This window comes from Plecotus auritus (genome assembly GCF_963455305.1).
Source record: "Plecotus auritus genome assembly, chromosome: 9".
Classification (NCBI taxonomy): Eukaryota; Metazoa; Chordata; class Mammalia; order Chiroptera; family Vespertilionidae; genus Plecotus; species Plecotus auritus.
The window spans coordinates 25,070,040-25,095,493 of record NC_137783.1 but is presented as its reverse complement, the minus strand read 5'-3'; the positions used below and the strand labels follow the sequence as shown (position 1 = coordinate 25,095,493).

General features: G+C 40.1%; 1 protein-coding gene across 1 annotated transcript in view; it reads right to left on the bottom strand.

The window, feature by feature from the left end:
- The window catches only part of MYOF (myoferlin), a 134,470-nt gene that overhangs the window by 46,470 nt on the left and 62,546 nt on the right, over positions 1 to 25,454 (bottom strand). Inside the window, exons 16-28 of the mRNA XM_080687487.1 lie at positions 25,066 to 25,148; positions 22,954 to 22,992; positions 21,584 to 21,708; positions 20,142 to 20,258; positions 17,447 to 17,624; positions 16,106 to 16,230; positions 13,912 to 14,018; positions 11,413 to 11,605; positions 10,114 to 10,269; positions 8,451 to 8,582; positions 5,378 to 5,541; positions 2,966 to 3,080; positions 1,091 to 1,196 (exon numbers count right to left, since the gene is read on the bottom strand). Of these exons, the coding sequence (XP_080543613.1) occupies positions 1,091 to 1,196; positions 2,966 to 3,080; positions 5,378 to 5,541; positions 8,451 to 8,582; positions 10,114 to 10,269; positions 11,413 to 11,605; positions 13,912 to 14,018; positions 16,106 to 16,230; positions 17,447 to 17,624; positions 20,142 to 20,258; positions 21,584 to 21,708; positions 22,954 to 22,992; positions 25,066 to 25,148 (1,640 nt within the window). The remainder of the gene's footprint in view (positions 1 to 1,090; positions 1,197 to 2,965; positions 3,081 to 5,377; positions 5,542 to 8,450; positions 8,583 to 10,113; positions 10,270 to 11,412; positions 11,606 to 13,911; positions 14,019 to 16,105; positions 16,231 to 17,446; positions 17,625 to 20,141; positions 20,259 to 21,583; positions 21,709 to 22,953; positions 22,993 to 25,065; positions 25,149 to 25,454) is intronic.

Here is a 25,454-nt window from a genome sequence, read left to right as displayed (position 1 = left end):
ATGGTCACTCAGCTTGAGTTCAAATCCCAGCATCCCCACATGCCGCCGTGAATTAAAAAAAAGTTTCTTGCAAGTTAGCAAACCTGCCTATGGTCTAATTTCTCCAGTATCATGGTAAAATACACAATTTTAAAAAAGAATCCTATATAATAAAAGCGTAATATGCTACTTAGACCAGATATCCTTCCGGATGACCTTCCAGACAAAGCCAGGGCTGCAAGGGAAGCCCGGGTCCTGGGTGCCAGAGGGAAGTTGGTGCCAGCAGCCGGGGGAAAGGAAGGCATACTCTTGCACGAATTTCATGCATCAGGCCTCTAGTTAATCAATATAATGCATGCAAAGCACTAGGGCCAGGCTCATCACGTAGGTTGTGTTCAGTTAACGTTAACTCTTATTACAAGGCCCATGCATGTGTCAGGATCAGCAAAGAACTGGAAATCTATTTGAAAGCTAGGTGTGTCTGTGTACTACTCCATCTTGCAAGAAAAAAAAAATCAGTGTTTTCTCTTTTGATAATTCCAAATGTTATAGTTTCATTTAAACTTTAGATTACTATTCATAGAAAAGGATACACCTCATTAGCAGAGGCTACATCAGTAATCTGCACTATTGTTGAATAGGACTTTGAAGGTAATGTATAGTCTCCAGGGAGGGAATGGGGTGTGGTTAGAGCAGAGAAAATATCTCATTATGGATCCCTGGTATCCCAAAGTCCAGCCACCCAGTCCCCTTACCTTACATTTTTATCCTTGACAGTCCCCGACCTGCACCTGTCCAAGCACTAGCTTGTCCTTCAGATTTGGCATCTGAACAGTCACAAGTAAAACCACATGACCTGGTTGTCACAGACAAACCAGCAGGGGTAAGACCCCTCCCTCTGAAGGAAACTTTACTCTGGCTAACCAGGGCTGGGCTGAGAGCCCCTAGTCAGAAAAGAAACTAACATCTTACCTTTCTCTACTAGGCTTATCGGGGTGATCATTTCATAAGGTATATAAATGTCTAATCTCTATCTTGTACACCTGAAACTATTGTCAACTGTAATAAAAATTTTTAAAAATTAAAATAAAAAAATGAAATAAAATGTTACCTTTCTCATCCACTGCACGATTTATGTCATATACCCATGCATCGTCTTCCCACTTCCAACCTGGAGGGCACGTGAGCTCACTGGGTGATGCTGCTTTGTCACCGTTCTTTAAAAAAAAAAAGCAAAAAAATGAAGACTTACAACTAAGCCATAATGTCATCTAAGATGCAAAGATGAGATATGATTCCTCACACTTAACTATGGTATTCACATGGTAACTGAGATAGCAGCTTAGACATGAATCTTACTCAGACAAATCTCTAATCTTTATTTAGACACAATTACTATACAAAGATTAGTTTAAAAAGAGAACAACCTCTGTTTCCACCATTAGGGAATATGTTAGGTTGAACCATGGGAAATTGTTTTTGCAGGTCAAAATGGTGAAATATCAGCAGTTTCATATGGTTCAATTTAATATTATGAAATGGTGTGACTCTTTTTACGAGGGGTTATATTGGAAAGAATCCATCAGAAATGGGTAAAGCATGAAAAACACATGTCTTCAAGTATGGGGTAATGGTGCTGGAGGTTGTAGATAATAATCATGTACGATTGAAGAAAGTTTATTTTAAATATTGACTTCAGTTCTGCACAAAAACTGATGGGAGTGTTATGGGGGGAAAAGCTCATAGTAAAAGGAAGTAAAGAGGGTCCATAAACATATGGAGAAATACTCAGCTTTACTTTAAATTAAGAATGTAAAAATTAATATAGCAACAGGATACCAGTTTTTCAAGTATGGTCAAAGATGTTAAAGTGGGATGGTGAGTGTTTAGAAAACAGCCCTCTAATATACTGCTGCTGGAAATATAAATTTATACAACCTCTTTGAAAGCAGTCTGGCAATATTTATCAAAACTTTATGTGCATCAAAACCTTGACCAAGCCCATCTAGGGATGTCCCCTACAGATCAACTTTCACAAGTGAGTAACAATGTATGTCTAAGGACATTCACTGTCACATCACTTAAAATGCCAAGACTTGAAAAAACTCCTAAATGTCCACAAAAAGAGCATCAATTATGTTATACTGGGTGCATATACCAAAACACTGCAGGCATTTTTTCAAAAGCTCATTAGAGCAAGGTGATTCTGGTCGGATTGTGCGGGTCTACTGCAATTCATTTCTTTAACTTGTAATAAAACACTTATTAAAGATTCCAAAATCAAGACTCCAAAATCTGATAAGAGCAAACCTAGATTTTAAACAGAAAATGTCTTTCTTTCTTGGGGGTCCATAATTATTTCAAGTCTACTTTTACAACCATCTTTTCTCTAATAAAAGCTAATATACAGGGAAAAAAAAGCGCTTCATAGTAACAGCATTGGGTCTGGCAAAGAAAAAATGTACAACAGATCTATATGTATTGATATCAAAAGATGTTCAAGACATATTGTCATGTGAAAATTACAAGTTGTAGAACTGTGCATACAATTCTATTTCGGTGGGGAGAAAAGTTATATACTTGTATATGAACAGAAAACTAGGAATGGTTACCTCTGGGGAGTGAAATGTGGATCATGAAGAAGAATTACTTTTCATTTCTTTTTATGCTGTTTGAATATTTTAAAAACATAAGCCTTCAATTTGTAAATCTTTTTAAAACTATTAAAAAAATAAACATTTACAATCTTAAAAATTGCAAAGCCTTTACCAATACCAACATCTAGTTAAATAGGCCAACGTCTCTTCTACAGAAAATAACTATAGGTGCACTTGTGTGGCTTGTTATGAATGCAAGGCTGTTAAGAACACGAGACGGAGCAGAGGAGAAGGGGAAACCAAGCCTGTGGTTAGTGGATTCACAGACCATGGGTCCAAACAGCTAACGTGTAAGGCTTGGGAGCACGCCTCGGGAGCACGCCACTCACCGCGTCGGTGTAGGTGTCTTCGGCTGGCTTCCACTCGCCCCCGGGGTAGCGACTCTCATTCTGATATACTTCATCTGTGAACTCCATATGACCCGCATCAGCCTCAGTCAGCAAGCTGCAGGCACGGCTCATGTTACCAAGGGAGAAATGGTAGCTGACAAGCCCAACTCTTTCCAATGGTCCAGAACCATCTATAGCCTGGGTGGCACCAGTTCCCTCCTCACTCTGGCCCTGTGGGTGCTCCCCTCCAAACCCCTCTTTGTGCTAATAGCTTTTGACATTCGTTTGATGAAGGGGCCGCTGGAACAATGAGACCTAAATTACAGAGAACTCCTCAGACTAGCAGGGTTGCTGCTTCGCAGTAGTTAGGGTGCGGACTGGGGAAAAGGATTGTGGGCAGCATCTTATAGGGACCTCATATTCCATATATCTGTTTCAGTTTAGGGCTGTTCAGATTTTTCTCAGCAAAGCTCTTGGCTATCAGTTCAAAAGAATAGGCAGTCATCCTTCCTCATTCACCCTATTTTAAAAAATGGAGTGGGAACAGCCCCGTGGAGCCAAGCATGGAAATTCTTACTCATGGCTTGCTCAGTCTTCAACGGAGTTTAGGTTTTCTGGATAGTTCCTAGGTAGGCAGCCAAACCAGGTCATTTAAGACTCCAAACTCCATTTGGGCACTTGGGAAATCTATACTGACTCTCTGCTATGCCAATTTTCCTCTTGGATATGAAACTATGTTGACAATCCATAGAGGAAAGTACAGAGGCTCCAACTTCGACTTAAATCTTCTGCCAGGTGTTCACTCAAGTGAGGTTTCTTTTTCCTTTACCGGTGCTACATCTTTTCCCTGCTGTGTTCTCCCCTAGAATCAAGCACTGGAAAGAAATCAGAAAACACAGAGTCCCAACCATTTGTAAATTGGGCTCATCCATCACTTTTCTGGGCCCCAGAGAAGGAGAAGACCCGGTAGCTGCCTGTGAGGTCCCATTCAGCCCTGACAGGCTTTTACCTTCTGCTTTTTCAATCACAATGCCCCCTGCCTTTCCCTGTCCTCACTAACCTTTCTCCCTTCTGTCCAATCAAATCTCATTTCCCTTCTCCTTACTAGCAACCCCAACTCCATCCAAAGTAAGCCGCCATGGGTTAAAAGCAATCATGTACAAACACTAGGTCTTAACAGAACAGATCCAGCACACCCATTTCCCTCCTTCCTTAATGCCTATGTGATTACAAGAAACAAATGTGGACAGAGATCGCAAACTAGTTTGAGGTCTTAAAATCTAAGTTCACAAGCTTGGTTCCTCCACACTCAAGCGCGCCATCATGAAGTGGAAGAAGAGGGACCTCCAGTCCTGATGCTGCAGGCAACACACATAAGCCAGACTCCAGGGAAAACATGCTTGCTATTCTCTGCTGTTGTTTTCATTTTTTCCCTTTTTAATAACAGCTTTTGAGATATAATTTACACACCATACAATTCACCCATTTTAAGTGTTTCCTCTACTGTTTCTTACAAATATTCCAGCATAATAGCTGAGTGCCAGTTTTAGTGCTCAGACTAGACTTGTAACACTCACAACCTGTATGCCTTTGGATAAGTTAATTATTCTCTCTAGGTATCAGTTTCCTCATCTATAAAGTGGAGCTAATACTATTATTTGTTGGGACATAAATCTCTGTGTGTCTTTTGCATTTCTGCACACAGGACCCTTAACTTTTGTTACAGACTGTCTTTTCAAGGATGTTTACATGGGAAACAAATTTGGAAGACAGAGAGGATATTTCTTTATGGAGCAAAGAGCTAGCATGCTTGTTACCCATTATAAAACATTTGGGTTCCCTAAACTCAAGGTTCCTCTCCTGCCACATCACCCATTGCATGTGCAAGTGTCATCTGACTGTCTTCTTGTTGCCCTGTGGGAATTGGGGCTCAGAGAAGTAAAGTAAATGTTAATACTCTGGTATTGCTATTGTTGTGGACAATAAAATCCTTTGTCTCTGAACCAGGAGTCTTGTGTCTCCTACCTACCAGCATCCATGACACTGGTAAGTTACTTTGCTAAGCTTACAAGAAGGTAAAAATCTCAGATATTTGATAATTTTTGACACTACCTATCTTGTAGGGCTGCAGTCTAGATTCAGTAAGATGATATCAGTGCTTAGTACATGGCTCGACACATTCACACAAAAAAGTTCTCAATAAATGTTAGTCCCAGGGTCTTCTTATATTTGTTTGCCTTGTATGGGACGCTAATGAAACCTTTCAAGTTTCTATGAATTTCTATAGACTTACTCCTGCTCATTGGGTGTTACATAAATGTTATAAGAAATGGTGGGGAAGATTCATTTACCAATTTCTAGGGAAAAGCTTCATTGACATCATTTTTTTTTTCCAGAAAATGGAAAACTTACCTTCTTTCAGGATCAACTGTCCAGCTTCCTTCCCATTCCCAGCCTTTTGGAGGCAAAAAGAACTCCCTCTTGAGTTTTATTTTTCCTGTGACATCAGAAAATTTATGGCGACCCACTAATCCAGAAGTGCCCCATTTTCCAAACATAAGAGCTTGATTTTCATACTATTAAAAAAAGAAAAATGGAGAAACACCATCAGAGAGCAAGAAATAGAACCAGCTCATAAATCTTTAAGCCCATCTAAGACTTAAGCTAACCAGTAATAGAAAGTGAAAAAGCTCAGAAGGTATGAACCAAACTTGGGCTGTTACTGATTATGCAATTTAGGATAAATCCAAGACTCAGTATTCCCAAATATAAACCGGGGATAATCTAATACTATACATCTTATAAAGTTCAAATGTGCAAATGATTGGGAAAGTGCTTTGTGAAGAATGGTATATCATGCTAGTTGTTTCTGTTATTATTTCGAATGGCTCCATATTGATCTCTGAACCTAATCTTTTAGATACCTATAAAAAGTCCTCAGCTTATGAATATGCAGGCTTCTAAGTTTATTGGCAAACCTACTGCCTAGAAGTTGGGGCACATTTCCCCATAGAAAGAATATTATAACTGATGCTACATTTCCCAGACAATCCACAAAGAACTTGTCTGAAACACGAAGGTTGTTTAGCACCCAGCCTTTACGGGGTCTAAAAATCCTGAGCCTTCATGCCCACTGGTGGGTAGACCAAGACCTTTTTGGAAGCAGGTTCAGTGGCAATAGCAGACTCTGGTTTACAGGGCACTTCTTTCTACGTTAGCATTTATAAATCTATAATGATCTGCCCTTTATTATGTCAACTATCATAAAGGACTGAAATTTGCTAGAGTGAGTGTGTCTGTTTAGATGAAGCAAAAAAAGTTCCATTTGTCTGCTGATGAGCTCATTGAGAAGATGATTGGCATAAGTGATAAGGAAGTTTTTGGCTAAAGGAGGAGGGAAGAAGCTTGAGCAGGGGCTGATGGGGACATTGGACCCAAGGACACAATAGTGCCTGTCTGAGATATTGGCCCTGAGCCCTGAGAGGAGATGAACTTGAGGAAGAAAATAGGGAACCTGTTGTCACGGGGGCTGTTAGACTTGGGGGCTTGTGCACAGCTCCTCTGGTTTCCAAGTGACAAGGACACAGGAAGAAGGAACAAGGCATTCATACCACTTCTGCTTGGAAGCCGGCATGGCTCCAGTGAAATCCAGGTTAGAAGCTTGGCACGGACAAGAGGGCATCAACAGCAGTAGGGATGGGGGCCTCACGTGGCTCTGAGCTGTGGCCTTCAACTAGCAGTTTGGGGTAAGGATTGTTAGCACAGGTGAAGCACCTCAGAGACTTCCAGAAATCTAGGGTGGGGAGGGATTTTGTAGAGAACTGAGGTCTGGTATTAGCACAGGAAGGAAAGAACCAGCGATATTTCCATTATTGTTATAAGTGTGCCTCTACTGGTACTCACAGGCTGTTAGAATCTGGAGAAACGAGAGTCACACAAAACAAGTGAAATGGGTGGATTATCTCTTTACAGGAATCGAAACTCCAGTTCCCTCTAGGCAGGGAAGGATCTGGAAATGGGAAAGGGTGAAAGGGAGCCCTGGACTGGTCGATCCTTGCTCAGTGCTAGCTTCTCCAGGCTTAGCTCCAGCCACAGAGCTGGAAGGTAGGTGGAAGCCAAGAAATGCTAGAGGACTGCAGAAGCAAGCCTCTCCTATGTGTGCCCTGATGAACCTCCACTTCACATTACCCATCTGACTGCACGTCAGCATCCACCACTCCTCCCCTGCAACCTCCAGCACACCCACTATTTACATCCAATTGCACTTCCAAGCCTGCTCTGTAAGGACTCTGTGTGTCTCCCATGTGTTTCATTGTTTCTCAAATAACGTGTTCCCTGATACCTCTTATCTACCCACATTGGAATCACCTCTAGTGCTAATCCCTCACTCAGCAACAGAATGAGAATCCCTGAAATGGCTCTGGCAGTCAGCATGTTTAACAAGACACCCCGTTTTACAATCACTGCAATAGATGATGAGATCCTTGAGGACAGGGCTTGGCTTCTTCATCACCTGCCTCTGTGCCTGGGATAAAGCCACTACTCCCTAAAAACTTGGATAGATGGATAGATGGGTAGATGGGTGGATGGATGGATGGATGGATGGATGGATGGATGGATGGTTGGATGGATGGTTGGAGAATATGGGTGGATGGATGAAGTCTGCTATCATGTATTTATTTATTCATCCAATAAATATTTATGTGTCAGGTACTGCTAAATGAATAAAATGTAAACATTGAAGATAGCCATGGGTTTCTTGCCCAGCAAGCAGATAAGAGCCACAATCCTGAACCAGTTGTCAGGTAGTGTCGGGCAGCAGGAACACGTATAAACTAGCTAGAAAGAAGGTAATCTCCCCATTTATTTGAGTATGAAGGCCCATCTGCAGAAGAAGGAAATTCATCTGAAAATTATCAAAAGAAACCCACTGAATACATATAATAAATTCACCTCAAAAAGCACGTTGAGTTTAAAATAGTATATAAAGAACAAATCCAAATAACTGTGTTTAGCTGTCCAGTTTGTGAAAATTATTTCCATTGGTTTAATTGTAATGAAACTTTTAATAACCAAAAGTCGATTTTTAACTCAGTGAAGGTTTTACAAATTATCTCTATTGTCTTTGAAGTACTCAGGCAGCATTTTCTTTGGCCTCAGGCAAACCCACCTGAGGCTTCCCCTCAGCGAGAAGGGAGTCTCCTGTGGTTTACAGGCTCCTGACCCAGGCAGGCTTCTCAGGGTCTGCACTGACCAGTGCCCTCACTCCTGGGTTGTCTTTGTGTTAATCACTCGGTCTGTGTCCCAGTGATGACAATAAAACCTTAAGTCAATCTTTCCCTATTCCCTCAGGCTCGGGTCCTTTGGCTGGGATTTTAGGCAGTAGTGATGAGGTTGGTGGTTTCAAATACGTGTGTTTCCCCTAAGGATGAAAGGCAAATGTACCCCCACAAAGAGGAAAAGAGAGTGATGACGTGAAATGTACCATTTCAGCAAAGACAGTGAATGTTCCCTCCGCGAAGCTATTGAACTTCTTCTCAACAGCACTTAAGCCCAGCCAGATGTTCACTCGCAACTCCACAGGCACCCTTGGCCCATTGCTTTTTTCCTGTGGATACTGTGAGACGCACAAAGACATGATACATTATGGGGGGCACAGCATGGGCTGTGACATTAACATGAAGCCAAAAGTAGGCCAAACATCCAACCATTGCTCTCACCAGAAATTTTATGTTTTCACAGTTAAAATATTTCAAAAAATGTAAAACAGTATCACTTTGCTCTCTGATTTTTAAAGAAAGTAGTTATATTGGATAAAAACATGCAACTTACGTTAACATGTAATGGGGCTATTATTATTCTTTTAAAATGAATTAATAAATATTTTTAAATGGCTCATTTTTAATTTATATAATGGTAAATATTAATAGTCACAATCCACATAAACAAAAGCTCTCTGGGGTCTTCAACAATTTTTGTAAAATTATTCTTTTTGTGGAAAGGAGTCCCAAGATCAAAAAGAACCCCACTGAATTAAATAATTCCCTAAACTGGATAATGAGTATTAACAAAATCAATAAATATATAAAACATTCCCTTAAAAGCATTTTGCTGTGTATCCACTGAGTTCTAAAATCTAACACAGAGAAAAGCACTCTGCCTCCTCTCTCACCCCCTGTGAAATTTTATTTATTAATCAGTTTGCTTCCAGCCACTTCTGAGGTCAATTATAATTGTGCTTCTATCTTACGTAATATTTATCCCACCAAGAGGTACTTGAGAGAAAATAATCACTCCAGTTCTATTTTCACCCTAAAGAGCAATGAGTACATTTTTTAAAAGTTAGCAGATTCCTCCTTGTTTTAAGAGAACACTCTCCCCTGATGGTTTTTTTTTTTTTTTTTTCCTCTTCTTGCTCTTTATTCCTCCCCCGCAAATCCAAAGAACCCATTGGGTTCAGGCCATGGAGAGGAATGTCAAACATGCGACTGAGAACGATTCTGGTCTCTGCTGCCAGTCCCAGGGCTTCCTTTGGTTCTCCATACGCACACACTGAGCAGGTCTTAATCCAGGGCCCTTGGATGGGTTTATGGGTTCTGAATCATATGCAAAATACTGGATGAACGTGAGATGTTAATTATTCTAGAGGAGAGGGCCAGCAGCTTTTACCAGGTATTTAAAGGAGTCCATGACTCTAAAAAATGCCCGGAACCCCTGCCCTAAAGTAATAATTCTCCCAAATTTTCAATTTGAGAACCCATTTAGATAGGGAATAGATTCCATGGACTACCTATATGATATATACTTTTTTCTACTCCCAAACACTCCCTAGAAAGGAAGGGGAGAAAGGCATTGGTTTGCATGAGGCTTTAGAAATCAGTGGAAAAATTCATGCCAGAAAGCAAAGCATTCACAATGCCATGTAAATATCAATGCCGCAAAGACCTCTCCAGAGTCCTTGATTGAATGCCAACAAAACTTGGACCACTCTCTGGGAATTACCACCCCAGAGGAAGGGGCCAGGATGGGCTGGAATTGATCACCGGTGCCCTAGCCATGCAATGACTGGCAAACTGTAAAGCAGCCCTTTCTTGGGAATATGGGCTTTGCATTTAAGTATTTCACATTACGCAGTGATGAAGCCGTACCTTCAGAAAGATGGTTTGGATCTTCCCACAGTACTTCCCAGATGCATTCTCCCCTCTGGTGGAGTACAAAACCTGATGTGCGGGAATACGTGCATAGGCCAGTCTTTTCTCTCCCCGGATCATCCAGATGATAATGTCAGGCATGCTGTTCTGAGGCTGGTCACGTGGGTGGAAGGAAAAGGAAGCAAAGCTAGCATTAGTCTAAATGCACATGGACTTGCAGGCTGGACCTGCAGGGCTCCGCTTGGCAAAGAAACACTGTGGTCAGGGGTTGTCTGGCCCACATTCCTGAGTCTCACATCTTTTGGGACCACACCGGGAGCCCACGGGGCTGGGAGAGGCTGTGGATGGCCAAAGAGCACAGCGGGAAGCAGAGGGGGCTTCACCTGCCCAAAGCCCTGCCTGCTCGCTGGGCTCCGACGGGTGTTTTAGGAAATACCGCCTCTTATCTGGCCCATCATTTGAAGAAAGCCATCAACAGTAGTCAAAGGGTTACAAGTTTCATATATTTTCCAATATGAAATATTCATTTAGTTCTTAAAAACTACTTTTTTATTATAAAGGTAATACAAGTTCACTATAGAAAATTTGAAAGCGCCGAAGTATAAAAAGTAGAAAATAAAAATTATCTGTAATCACATGTGTTTTTTCAAATGTATTTCTATTTACAAATACATCAGTCCCCTGCCCCACCTGTGAAGGTCAGTAGGAGGAGTCTTCTGTTTCTTGCTCTCTCAGTCCACAGAGGTCAATGGCAATCAAAATTTATCCAGCCCTCACTGTGTACCCTGCACCGTGTTAAGCCCTTGACACTCATCATCCTCTTTAGTCTTTATGAAACAGTGCTGTGAAGTGAGTACTATATTTACCTCCATTTTACATTAAAGGAAACTGAGGCTTAGAGAGTTTGGATACTTTGCCCCAAGTTTACACATGGTAGATCCAGATTCAAAGTCAAGTATTCCCAATTCTAACCAAAGGTGGCATTTGCTCCTTATCTGCTACTTTATCACTCTACTTGAAATACTCTCTGTTCTGTGATTATGATAATGATTTTTCCACTCTGAAGACCTTCCTAGGACCACCAACTCAAAATTATTCTTCTGCCCTGACTACAATGATGTTCACCCCATTGCCGATTAGCATCTTGGCCAGCAACTCCTTGATTTCATCATCCATCAGATCTGGCCAAAATCCAAGGCAATGTACTAGGTTTCCCTACCACAATCTCCATCCTATGCCATTCCACAGAATCCTTCTTCTAAATAAAGTGACATTCGTGCAGTTTAAAAGTTTTACCTCTTCAGTCAGTTGCATTAATTTATCAAGCCAGTCCTCAATTTCCCCCACTGTGGACTTCACGTCTGTGGCCTCAGACCTCATCTTCACAGCTGCCTCATGAATCTGGGAGAGAGACCTGGACCGCAGCTTTTGGATCTGAGTATCTAGAATTGTGACATTAGGGTTTCCTTCCATTGGAGGCAACGTGTAGCTAAAAAACACAAAACAAAACAGAGTTTGCAGGATAGCTCTTTAGGCTTCAGAACTGTCAAAGTCATTTATATTTGGTTTCCATCTTTCAAATCACACCATTTTCCTAACTGCATGGGCAGGTGTAAGCTGAATAGATTGTATATGGCTTTGGTAGATCAGATGTTGCAGTTAAGACTCTCTTCACTCTCAAGAGAAATGCAGGGGGATTAAAATTTCAAAGCGATTCCTTGGATTTGACCCAAGGCCCATAGAAACACTGGAAAGAAGATGGAAACAGCAGCAGCAGTTTGGAGAAATGGCCTTTCCTTCCTATAATCATTGTATAGAACCACAAAATGAAGGAGGAGGGAGATTAGAGACCATTTAGCCAACGGGTTCTAAACTTAGGGTCCATACACCCCTACATCACCTGTGGGTGAGCCTGAGGAAGTGTGTGAATCCCTGGAACCTATAAAGAAAAGTGTACATTTGTGTTGACATGCAGTGTAACATAACAAGGAAGAACACGGGCTTTGGAGCAGGCTACCTGGTACAAATCTTGGCTCCATCATTTACTAGCTCTGTGATCTCTTATCTTCCTATCTTCAAATGTTGTGGGGGGGGGAGGGGGGAATATCTACCTTTTGGATTGTTGTGGGAAGTAAATGAATTAATATATGGAGAGCATTGAGAGCAATGCCTGATACCAATTAAAGTCTAAATAATATTGCCATCATTATCATCATCTCATCAGGTATTCAAAGGGGCCCAGGAGCTCCCAAGAGGTTAAGAACCGCTTGTGCAGGCCAAGCTCTCATTCGAAATGAGAAGTCAAGAATAGCTGAGCTGGGGCCATAAAGGTCATCTTCTGCCAGCGCTTCCCTCTCAACATGGCAGCTGGCGGGGACACAGGGTAAAGTTGTCACCAATTCCAGGAAGTTCTATTCACATTGTCTCTCCCTGGAATTTCCATTGGTTTGAATTTCACCCAGCTTCTTAAATGAAGGAAATCCAACCATGACTTCCCGTAAACACAGATTTCCTGTTACATAAAGTTTCAACGATTCCAATTTAAATCTTCAAGAAATAGTTCACATGCATTTGATTCTTTAAAAAGAGATTCTTCAAGAATAGTGAACATAGATATTTCTGTGTTTCCCTCAGCAAACCTTAAAATTCGCATTTTTGACATGAAAGGCATTATGAAATATTTGTGTGGTTACATTAGTAATTATGGCAATGCATTGGAAGGGTTAAGTCCCTAGAATGATTCTTTGATGCATAAATAAATACAGAAGCTGCTAGCTCAAAAGTCACATGTGAGACTTGCAATAAATACATGCTAACAGTGTGAAACACGTAGCAAGAAGAAGAGTTGCACTTATAAACCCAACTCTGGTTTTCCTAACTAAAACTTCATAACTAAAAGCATCAGATGCATCATTTCACCTCCTTGGGCCGCTGTTTTCTCATCTATAAAGTAAGGAGACTGGAAGAAATGACCTCTTGGACCCAGATTAAAATTCTCTGAGTATAAACCAGTACCCAGCAGTACTTTGATCTTAGCTGCATATCAATTACCTGCTTACACCACTAGAAGGCACAAGAAGACAGGGAGACTTAGAGCATTGGCGTTGGGGTTGCCGGGAGGGAGAAGATGACTCTGATTCTTGCTGCTTGTGAGAACTATTCAATATGCTTTTCTTTTGGAACTTCCCTGTCCACTGCTTTATTAGCTAATATTTAAAACGAGTTTGAAATGAATCACTTCCCCCTTTGATTTCCAAATACCCAGAGATCTGAGCTGTTTCCCCAAGTCACGGTTATGAAAGGTTCTCTGGCTCAAGTCAAAGTTACTGACTTTACCTAAAGGAGGCTGGGCCAGAGTGTTCACTAGGCAACCAGTAAATGAGCACGTAAAAGAGTTATTTCTGAAAAATGTGTTGAAATTACAAACGTGTTCTGAATGGCAATATTGATGCTCTGCCCCCAGATCCTATTCTCTGTAGGAGCCGGGAGATTGGTGGGAGGCAGAGGCACAGCCCTGCTCCCTCCCACACCCCTGGCCTGAGGCTGTGCTGGGATGTGCTTCCTGGAGTCAGGCCCCAGCCTCCAGGGCTGCTTTAGAATTGGCACCAAATCCGAAAGTGGAGTTTTTCCTGTGGTGATTCAGACTCCTCCCAGTGCCAGCCTTTTGAGAAGCCTGACTAATTGAAATTTATTTTTCCGACGAACATTAGGAATAATTCTAGAGGCTCTTCTAGTCGTATAGTTTAAGAGAGGGAAGCATGTCTGGAAATTCTGAGATACACAAAATCAATTTACCTTGTGTCTTCTATAACTTCATCAATCAGCTTCAACCATATTTCTGCCAACTGGTTTGCAGGAATTTTACCCTGTAACCCTGATTTTAGAGCCTCTATGTTTGATTGCTGGGAAAGAGAGGAAATAGTTGGTAATTGTGCATTATGCCATTATACCCAGTGAGGTTTAACTTTAATTTTCAATTTAGAAAATACACAAAAGACCTAACAGAAAAACAGGGGATTTTTTGTTTGTTTAGCTTTTTATAATGCTCACCATAGCCTAGCACTATTTATTTTTCTTCAAAATGCAGTCAACACTGATATGCTTAAGTACTAGGACGACCTTTTCATATGGCTTTGGATCCTTGAAACTGTGGACAAAAAGGGGGCCACATACTAAACCTGACAAGCTCAGGGCGGCCTGTATAGTGAGTGGGCCTTACAAACTCAGAGACCTAGAGTAAACACATGGGAGGCTCTGAAACGAAAACTTCCTAACTAAAAGCAAGTCATGGTGGGTTGTCATGTCCTAGGCTGGTATCTTCCCTGACAAAAGTCAATGTTTACCTTAACTGAGCCTGTCTATTGCCTTTTTGTATCTACTCTATCAGACATTTGGAATGTTAGAGTAATCCCTTTTTCCCAGACTCCTCAGGGTACAATCTCCCACCAGAGCAGGAGACCACAGAACCCCTCACTATTATCTTCTTTGCTTCATGCCATCTCTTAGTGCTGTAAATGTTAATTGTTAACTATCCTGTACTCACCAATGTAAAAGCATCTTTCCATTTCACTTTTTATCCAAATCCCAGAGATTTCCCCACTTTGCCTTCTCCTGCCCCCTTACTCTACCACCAACGAATTTCATGTAACCCTATTTATGTCTCCTCCTTTTATTCTATGTATAAAATAAGATGCAAAACTACCATTCTCTGGAACATTTTCTCAATCCATTAAGATTTTGCTTCCTGGCAATTGTCATCAGTTTGGTTTAAACAAACTCATACAAATTCTTACAGGTTTGAATGTTTCTTATGTCAACAAAACCATGTAAATATATTATGTACTCAAATAGCAATAAAATAAAACCAACAAAGATGGGGGAAAGGAACCCTAAAATGGAATATAAAACAGGAACAAATGAACCTGAATTATATTTCAGATGAATGACATAACTATAATGAACTCACCAAAGTAACTTTTCAACACAATATTTTCACTATATATCCTCTGTTTAAAGGAAAGAAAAAATCATAAACATATCAAACTCTAATTAGTTTTTTTCATTGTGATTTATCTTTGGATTTTAGGACTAAATAAATAAGTTACTATATTGAGAATAATGAAAATCAAGTTTCTCACTGCTGGAGAAGGGAGTTGTAAATATAGAAATAGAGAAGACTAGTATCTTTACCTCAACCATGTTCCCTTTCTCCTCATCAATGTCCAGGTGTATAATTACAGATACTACAACTATGCAGCTTTAATCACAGTGAACCCCCAACCTCCAAACAAGGAGGGTTCCTCTCGTCTACAGCCAGAGTGGAAAATGTCAGGCTCTGGTTCCTTTGAGCCCATCTCTTCCACCAGTAGAGATTTTTACTACTTTAACAGCAAAACTCTAAGGGTTGCATATTTCTATTGGAATGAACCATTCTCTACACCATATTCACATACAAATGTGGCAGACACTGTGAGTTTTGCCCCCTCACCTTCAATATCCATCCTCCCTATTCCACAATAAGGACAGTTTTATCTGGCCATATGCCAGCCCAGATAATAGTGCATTTCCCAACTCCCTTGCAGGGAGATGTGGTCATTTGACTGGATTCCGGTCAATGGAAAGTGGGTATAAATCAAGTGTGTGACTGCTGGGTCTTTTCCTTCAAAGGAAAGACCTGTGTCATCTTCTCTCCCTCTTTTCTCCTTCCTCAGTCTGGAGGGTAGGTGTAACAGTGAGCTGCCTCTTCCACAAAAACAAATGACAACTCCTTAGTGATGGTAGAGCAACAAGAGGGAAAGAGCCTGGTTCCCCAGCACAACTGAACCTCCATAACAGCCTTGGATCACCTACCTCAACTGTAACTAAAGAAACTGCTTTTATCTTGCTTAGCACTATATTTTGAGGTCTTGTGTTAGAGTGGCCTAGCCTGTATCTTTACTAATACCTAATTCTGTCTCGTGAAAAGAAAATGTAGAAAAGATAAACTTACCAGCCTTTCTGCCATGACTAAGAGAGTGTTTACTGCATCCAGGCGATGACTAATATCCTCCCAATATGAAGTCAGGGTAACAACTGGCTTTGTGTGGGCCCAAGGCAGGTAATAATAGTAGTTCCCTGGTGTAGAACATTGAGGGTCAGTGACATTGTACACTTAAACAGCATGCTTATTGAAGAGATGTGCAAACTGGGTTATTGTTTAGTTGTTTGCTTAGGAAATGGTCTAGGGTGGTAGGGTTCTTTAATTTTATTCAATTAAGCAACTGAGGGATAGACAGGAAGTTCTTATTTATTCAGCCTGTTTTGAAAAACTCTCTAAAATGCCCTAGTAAACCAAACATAGCAATCTTTACGATGTTTAGTGGTTTGGGATCATGTACCTGAACATCACTGATGATTATATAACACAGTAGCAGACAATATAGAGAGCACAGGCGATTAGATTGAATGTATTTGTCCCTGAAAACTGCTCTTCTAAATGAATATTTTTGTTAGAAGTGGGGCAACAAAAAAGAACTTTCTGTTTTTAAAAAGACTTAGCTAGATACATGGGGTTTGGTATTACTTAGAATTATTAGCCAAGTTTCTAGCACATTTTATATTTTAACATTGCTTCTTCAAAAATTAGGTAAAAACTATATGAATCTGTTGGAACATTTGATCAGAATTTCTCCCTCATTTCTCTATGCTCTTAAACCACTTGTCAATATCTTTATTAGGGCATTCTCATACTCTGCCTTCTTATTATGATTTATTTTATATACTAGAATGTAACTTCCTCAAAAGCAGGGACTGTTTCTCATCCATCTTTGTGTAAGTAAAGCTACTTAATCCGCACAGCATCTCTGAAGAAGATAAAGAAACTGATGTTAGAATTCAGTGATGTGGCTAAGGTCATAGTGCTGGTGAGTGACCGAGCAAAGACCAGAAGCTTGATTTTCCAGGCTCTGAGCAAGAGTCTCACTTCAACTACTCAATCTAAGAGTGACTGGGAGCCTGGCAGGGCAGAGGTGACAATAGGCAGGAGATGTTTTCAGGGAGCTCAGTGATCAGCAAGTTGCCATCTTGTGACTTTACAAAACAGAGCCAGTGTAAAATTTGGGCATGAGATGGGGTAAGGGGGCTCAGCACAGGGCCCCAGCTTCTTTGGTTTGACTAGTCTTAAAGGTGCCTGAACTCCAGCCACCTCTCCTCCCCATTCAACCTTTTCCTTCCCACTAAGCATTTTCCTTCCCACTGGAGATAACGGCTGCCAGAGGGAGAACACGCTGCATGCTTCTTGTCCTGTGGTGCACCCACTCTAAACGCACATGGGAGAGAACCTCAGTCTTACCATCAAATATGGCACGGCTGTACTGAGTGGTTGATGCCAAAGGCTTACAGGTTGAGTCAAACTTGTTGCCATAGTTCCCAATGCTGACTTCAAACTGAATGGCCTCGCCAACATCTTGCAACATGGTGGCCGAATGGAACACAGCAGATAGGCTGTACTTTCGCCTTCGCTGATATTTCTATAAAATATGAGCAGACATAAGGCTCAATGAAATGCCTCTTGCTCTAATTTACATGTAGATTTCTAGCAAATATAATTCGGAACCTAATAATTAGTGTTGAGTTAAATGCCAGTGAAGACTGTCCTTGAATCTAGCAGTTTCCCTTGTACTCATACAAGTAGGCAAATATAGAATGTTCATTGCAGCACTGATTGAAATAGAGATAAAAATGAAAACCATACAAATATCTATTAATAGGCCCCTGGTTAAACAAATGTTGCCTTCATATAAATGAATAAAAGTTCATAAAATATTTACATACATTGACATGTGCAAACATGGAAAAAGGGTATTTAAAAGTGAACCCATTAAATATACATTTTAATATTGGCATATGCATGAAGAAAGTCTGGAATAATATAAATCAAATTGTTAACAGATATGTTGGGGAATGTAGAGAGCTTATGGTTAACTTTCTAACATACATTTTTAATTGTTTGAATTGTTTAAGTATTAATTTTCTAATCAGAAGCAATAAAAACTTTTAATGTCAAATTTAAAAATAAGTGAAATTAGTCCAGCTGTTGTGACTCAGCGATTGAGCATCGACCCATGAACCAGATTACAGTTCACACATGCCGGGTTTGGGGCTCGATCCCCAGTAGGGGACGAGCAGGAGGCAGCCAATCAATGATGTTTCTCTCTTATTAATATTTCTATCTTTTTATCCCTCTCTCTTTCTCTCTCTTAAAATCAATAAAAACATATTAAAAAATAAAAATAAATGAAATGAAGTGAACTTATTTTTTCTGAAATAGAAATCAAACATTGTTTCCTTCCTTCTTTCTTTCTTTTGTTTTGTTTTGTTAATTACAGGTTTACTGAGTGTGTGTGTGAGGGAGTGGAACATAGGGCCAACAATGAATGATCACATTGAGTATCTATGAGCCTAGCACAGTGGTCGGCAAACTCATTAGTCAACAGAGCCAAATATCAACAGTACAACGATTGAAATTTCTTTTGAGAGCCAAATTTTTAAAACTTAAACTTCTTCTAATGCCACTTCTTCAAAATAGACTCGCCCAGGCCATGGTTATTTTGTGGAAGAGCCACACTGAAGGGGCCAAAGAGCCACATGTGGCTCGTGAGCCGCAGTTTGCCGACCACTGGCCTAGCAGAAATGACCAGGAGTTCTTGAGGTTTTCCTTCATGTGGGCATCAAAAGTCTCTTGAATCCACATCCTGCCCCAAATCCTGTTCAGATTGCTTCTCTCCTCTATGGATCACATCCCTACTTACCTGTGCATCCTTCAGTCAAAGTGAGCCATGCAATGGTTTAAATTGCTGTATTTGATTATTTAATACTGTCCACATCTAGAATTTGTTCTGGATCCCTGTAGATACCCAGTCTCTGTATGCAGTGGCCCAGCTTGGGGGTGAGAACATCAGTGGTTACTATAGTGCAGCCATATTGGCTATGTGCTCCATTGGTGAACTTGTGAAACTCACAAGTGCCAGTATTCAAATTGCATGACAAATTTCTCACCATAGCAAGTTTAGCTCAAAAGCCTCTCAATTTTAGAACTTGCAGCTCTGTAGTCCTTCAATTTGAGATTTGGAGGCCACATGACTATCAAACTTTAACATATGATGACTTTTTAGTATTGTATTTGTTTTTTTTCCCATTTCTACCTTGCTACCAATTTGTATGTCACAATTTAAGCAGTAGAGTAGTGATATCTTTCACCACTACGAAACAAATAAAAATTACTTGATCCCTGTAGGATATTTATCAACTGATTTTTCTTTTTTTCCTTATTCATCTATACCATTACCTTTATTCTATAAAATGAATCACAGTCATGGCTGGGTCTTCTGGCTTGTATGATGCAAGAATGCGGTCATTCATTTAGAGAAGTACTCAGATAACTGTTTTGAAATTTTTTTGTTTGGTAAAACACACAACGTAATATTCATTCATCTTAGCTATTTTTAAGTGTACAATTCAGTGACATTAAACACTCACATTTTTGTCCTACCATTACCCCCCATCTATCCATGGAACTCTTTTCCATTTAGAAAACTGAAACTCTGTACCCATTAAACACAGCAACAAACCAGAAATGGTTACCACTGACAGGAGCAAAGGGAAAGGCTTTTATAGAGCAGATGTAGAAGGCAGGCCAGGAAATTATTTGACTGGTTACAGCTTAAATGAATGCATTATTTGGGATTGCCTCATTACCTATTTGGGTCAAGGAGACTGTATGTCAAATAAAATTGCCCAACTTGTCATCTTGGTCTGTTTACTAAATATGACTGACAATTGGTGATAAAACAAATCTCATCACCTTCAATGGGCTGTTGTAGACAGGTCAAGAGGGCGTTGAAGGGCACTTGCTATGACTCCAACTTCAGTTCCTGGATGTCCCCTTCAGGCCCATTTGTTCAGGTAGACCAGTATTAGCCATCCCACCACCAATCCTCTACAACACCCTTCTCTGTACTAAGCATTATCCACACTCCAACGCTTACCTCAACAACCAGCAGGTCATCATTGGAAATGGACTGAAGCCTTTTCTCTGGTGGTGTCTTTTCAAGAAGAGTGCTCAGTTCAACCAAGATTCTACCTCTGTAGGCAACTCCTTCTCCCTGAAAGGCAACAATACAGGATTATTCCTCTAGGCATGAACAACAGCAGAAAGAATGGTCTCTCTACTACAGCTAATCCAGCTACAAAAAGTTTCTCCTTCCACAGCCCTAATTTCCAAAATGAATCAGCAACTCTCTCAGCTGGATTTAGATCTTTGGTATCTGAAAAAAGAAACAGTGACTTCAGGTGGCAATCCAAAGAGAGACAGGAGAGCTGGACTGAAAGAGATCTTAGCAATGACTGAGGTGGGGGGAGTGGCAGTGGAAGGGACTCAAAGTTTCCCTCACCCCACTTCAGCAAAACAGCTCTACATTTACCACAGTAACTTTTTTCCTCTTTGCAGAATAGGAAGGCTGCCATGTTGCAACCAGGGCAAGTCTCAGAGTAGCCAGGAAGCAAAGGAGGAAGATGTTCTGTGCAGCTGAGTGTGAGGATGGATATCAGATACTCCCCCACTATGCCTGGCCGTGTTGGCAAGAGAATCTTCTGAGAGGAAGAGAAGTCTCCACCCTCCTCCTTCTAGGGCTTTTTTCTTTCTACCTTTGTCCCTTTCTGGGTTTGGGGAACTAACTAAAAGATATTACTTCAGCTCCTAATGTAATAGAAAGATCACTTTCCATATCTGGATCTCCATGTCCTCACCTTCAAAATAAAGAGGTTGGATCAGGCCAGAGATAGCAAAGAGGTTGGACCAGGCATGTCACCTCCAATCATTTGGTAAATTCTTTTTTTTTTTAAATATATTTTATTGATTTTTTACAGAGAGGAAGAGAGAGGGATAGAAAGTTAGAAACATCGATGGGAGACATTGATCAGCTGCTTCCTGCACGCCCACTACTGGGGATGTGCCCGCAACCCAGGTACATGCCCTTGACTGGAATCGAACCTGGGACCCTTCAGTCCGCAGGCCGACGCTCTATCCACTGAGCCAAACCGGTTAGGGCTCATTTGGTAAATTCTTAGAACATGGTGTTGAACAGAATTCTGAGGCAGCACATTTGCTGATTAGCAAAGAAATCCAGCATTAATTCTCGACATCTGTTCTAAGTATAGGGAATAGCCATGCAATGTACTGGCAATTACCAAATCAGACCTCCAGAATCCTTTTCTATTCTTGAAATCTAAGACTTGAGCATGAGACGTCTATCCTTCAACACTTGATCAGTTATGTGGTAGGTCTGTGTGTGTGTGTGTGTGTGTGTGTGTGTGTGTGTGTGTGTGTATGGGGGAAGGTCCCCTAAATTTGAGACTTCATTACAACCATTACAAGAAGGAATCTCATTAACAGTGTTCATTAATAACAAACCTTAATTGAGAAACCAACCTTTCCAGTATTTAGCTCATCATAGGGGTCTGGGAATCCTGTGTATTCTCTGGGGCTTCCATAAAGGTTCAGATAACAAGGTCCAAATGTTGGAATAAAGCCCACCTCTGTTTCTCCTGTATTTGCTGAGAGATAATATCATCATTAAATTTTAGGCTTTTAAAGATTTGATCTGTTGAAATAAATATTAGTTATTAGTTGGCTGGGTGAGACTATTTTTCTCCATTTTGTGAGTTAGTTGTATTAGTGGAAATTATAAGTACTTGTGAGACTTGCCAATTTCCCTTTTCTTATTGCTATAAAATATTAAATAAAAACATTTTTAGGTAATCCAGTAAACACGTTATTCTTAAAAAAAGACAATGTTATTCAAATGAAAGAATAATAAGGCTTTCAAGATGATCTTCACATTTTTTTGTAAGTTTATAATTGGCATCATGTTAAACATGTCATTGGCAATTGGGGTAAAGAGTATATTGTTTTGGGAAGTCATTTAAATGATATATATCAGATTAACTTTGTTCCAAAAAATATGATTTAGTCTCAAGTTAAATCAGATTTAAAATTTTTATATGTAACAATAAACTGCCTGCCTATGGTGATAAGACCATATGGTATTCACTAAATAGCATGAAGTCGCCATTCACTACATTCTGTCTCTGATGAACAAACAATATGCTCCTTAGTTCCGCTACCTGGTCTTAGCAAGAGTATTCGCCAATGAGGGGCACTGAGGGCAAAGTCAGGAATTAGCAAGGTCAAAGGGAGGTTGTGGGGAAATGTAAGCGCTGTATGGGTTTGATAGATGACAAACCTATCTGAACCTCAGCGCCCTCATCTTTTGGGGGAACAACATCTGCCCCAGGAGAGTTGTGATGGTCAAGTGAGAGAGCACTGAGCAAACTTTCAATGAATGGTGAGAGCTGTGCAAACCAAAGGGCAGGTTATGACCCCTCATGTTTGGAAGATGAAGACCTTCAAGGTACAAAGCGGAAAACAGTATCTTCCAACCTAGAGATCCATGTTGAAAGTGGGGGAAAGTCATTTCATACATTTTGAACAATTGATTTAGTGCTCCATATCTCTATGTATGAAACATAAACAACATTAATAAAAAAGTGTTATGTCTCACAAACAGTTATTCACAATGAAGCCAATAAGATGCTTTGCATCTAGGTGAAAACATGAGACACGGAGCAATGCCTGGGTGCACATCTGTTTTAAGCTAAGCCATGCAGGACAACTATACAGCACTAACACACAAATTATTTTTAAGACAGCAAAATGTTGTTAAAAAAGGGTTTAAAGGCAATCAAATGATAATAGTAAATAGGAAGCTCTAGAAGATAGCAAAATTACAAAGCATAAACCTGTATATGATGCAGCCCCAGATCCCGAAGATGAGAAATCTACATAGTAAAAATACAATTGGTTAAACAACATGAGAAACACAGCATTACAAAAGAGACATTGGAACGTTAACCAAATCCAGACCCAAGCAACACCAGAAAAATCCCAAATTCAGACCCAAGCCACATGACCCTATTGTAATTAGTACAAATATCACTGGTTAAATGCAAAATGGCTCAATACTTTGTGACAATGTGAAATAACCCAGTCTCTCCAGTCCCAGGGCCACCAGGCATCTGAGAAGGGTAAGCTTCTCGCCACCAAAGGAGGCCTGGTGATGCTACCAACATTTCGTGTTTTTAATAAAACGTTTGCTTGTCTTATATCTCGCTTAGTTGCGACCAAGGCTAGAAAATCCAAGTTCATGTAGTCTGGGGCCTGTAGCTTATGATACATTGTTTGTTTCTTTTGGGGAGATGCGTGCTGCTCATTGTTATTTAGAGACCCTGAAACAGACTGTCTGAAGGGCCTGCAGGGAGAGAATACCTCAGAGATGGGCTAAAACTAACTATTTCTGTTTTTATGGGTGATGGCTGTTACCACCCTGTCACCATGAAAAAGGCTCGTTTTAATATTTCTTGAATAATTGTCTTTAGGTGATTATTTAATAACTGCTTGCTAATGATAAATGAATTTAGTAATATTTACCTTTCCTCCATATAGTTACAGCACGATTTTAAATTACTCCTTTGGTTACCTTTAACCAATAGATTTAACCTAGTCTTTAACCCATCTTTATCCAACCAATGATTTCATCCAGTCTTTATATCTGGATTCCTCACGTGATAAGAGGCTAGTAGCCCATCTACTTTTCCCTCCACTCCCCTTCCTTTTCTTCCTTCTAATCTCTATTTTCTGTACTTTCACTTTTACATCGCAATGGGTGGTGAAATTTACATTCTGCTTAGAGCTTTGACTACCAACTTAATAAAAAATAAAAAAATAAACATAAATAATGCTTACATTATAACAACCATGTAAATATTGTTCTCTGCAGAGAAAAGGAGAGTGTAATTACATTTCCTTTGTTACCTGCTGTTCCAGCAGCATGGTCCCCTATGCCGCTCAGCAGAGATTATTCCGATGAAATCTCTTTCCTAACTCCTACCATTTGCCTAAAATATTTGGACTTTATGTTTGGACTATATCTACTTTGTTCAGTTTTTCTCAGAATTTCTAGTTGCCCTATTTTTCCTTCTTGAGAGAGGAAATCTGTAGCTTCTTTACCATATCTCTATTATCTTCCAGATTCTTATTCATGCTATGTATTGTTTGGATTAACATTAAAAAAACAACAACTCACAAACCTATAAGGTCCTCTCTTGAACAACATGAGAGACACCTTAGGTTTCCAAGACAAAATCTTATCTCAAATTCTCTCACTTTACTCAATATGTTGAATCTATTAGCAATTATAAGAATTTTCGTTATTTTATTTAGACAACAAAAAATAAGCTGCTGTTATTATTGCTTAATACTAAATATTTTACCTTACCATCTTAATTTTTCTCCTTCATTTCCTATTATAATTTCTGACATATACACAGAACCATAAAGCCAGGTATAGGCAATTAATTCTCAGTATGGAAAACATCAAAAAGAAAAGTGTAGTGGTTATTGATGCCTGTTAGCACAAAATGCATGAAAACAAAATACACATGTTCTTAGGGAGCAAAGATTACATGGTTCGTTGCTGTCTGGCCTCCTGGTTCCTGCCAAGGAAATCAGTTAAGAAAGGGAATATAATTTATATTTTGGTGAAATTGTTTCAATGCCAATATAAAATAAGGTGCTAAGCACTCTGTATTGACACTCAACATTTATAAAACAGCTCCTGGGAAAGAATTTTTGGATGGGAGCAAGAAAGCTAAAATCTTCCAACTGTTAGTTGCCTCAATTACTAATTACAAATTAGTTGTTTTCTGGTCATCACCAGAACATCCCTGAAATGGTTCACTAGGCTCATCACCTTTGGCTTTTAAGAAACCAAGTCCATTGCCATGGGGCTACCCCAGCTCATTCCTTCAGAAGTTCTGCGCCTTGTCTTATTCCAGCTCTGTTGTGTGACTTACCTTCCACTTCCCCACCAGAGGCAGCAATTTTAGAAAGCTGTAGATATGTTGTTCCAACTACATCATTTTTGGTAAGACGGTCCCTGTGTAAAAAAACAGGTTAAGGCCTTCACTATGAGGATGTATCTTCATTTCAACAATAATAAGATAGAGCTGGAAAAGACCCTAGACCTCAGAAATCATTGTCCAGTGGGCCTCAGCATTACTGTACTTTTAAAAAATCACTTGAACCACCCCCCCCCCACTCTCATCTCCTATTCAAGCTTTTGATTCACTAAAAGTAGGGGTGAAGAACAAGTCTGCATTGATAACAAGTATATTTCCTAATTCATTCTGATGCAAATGGTCCTCCAACCATCCTTTAAGAAACACTGATCTAGTTGGACAAC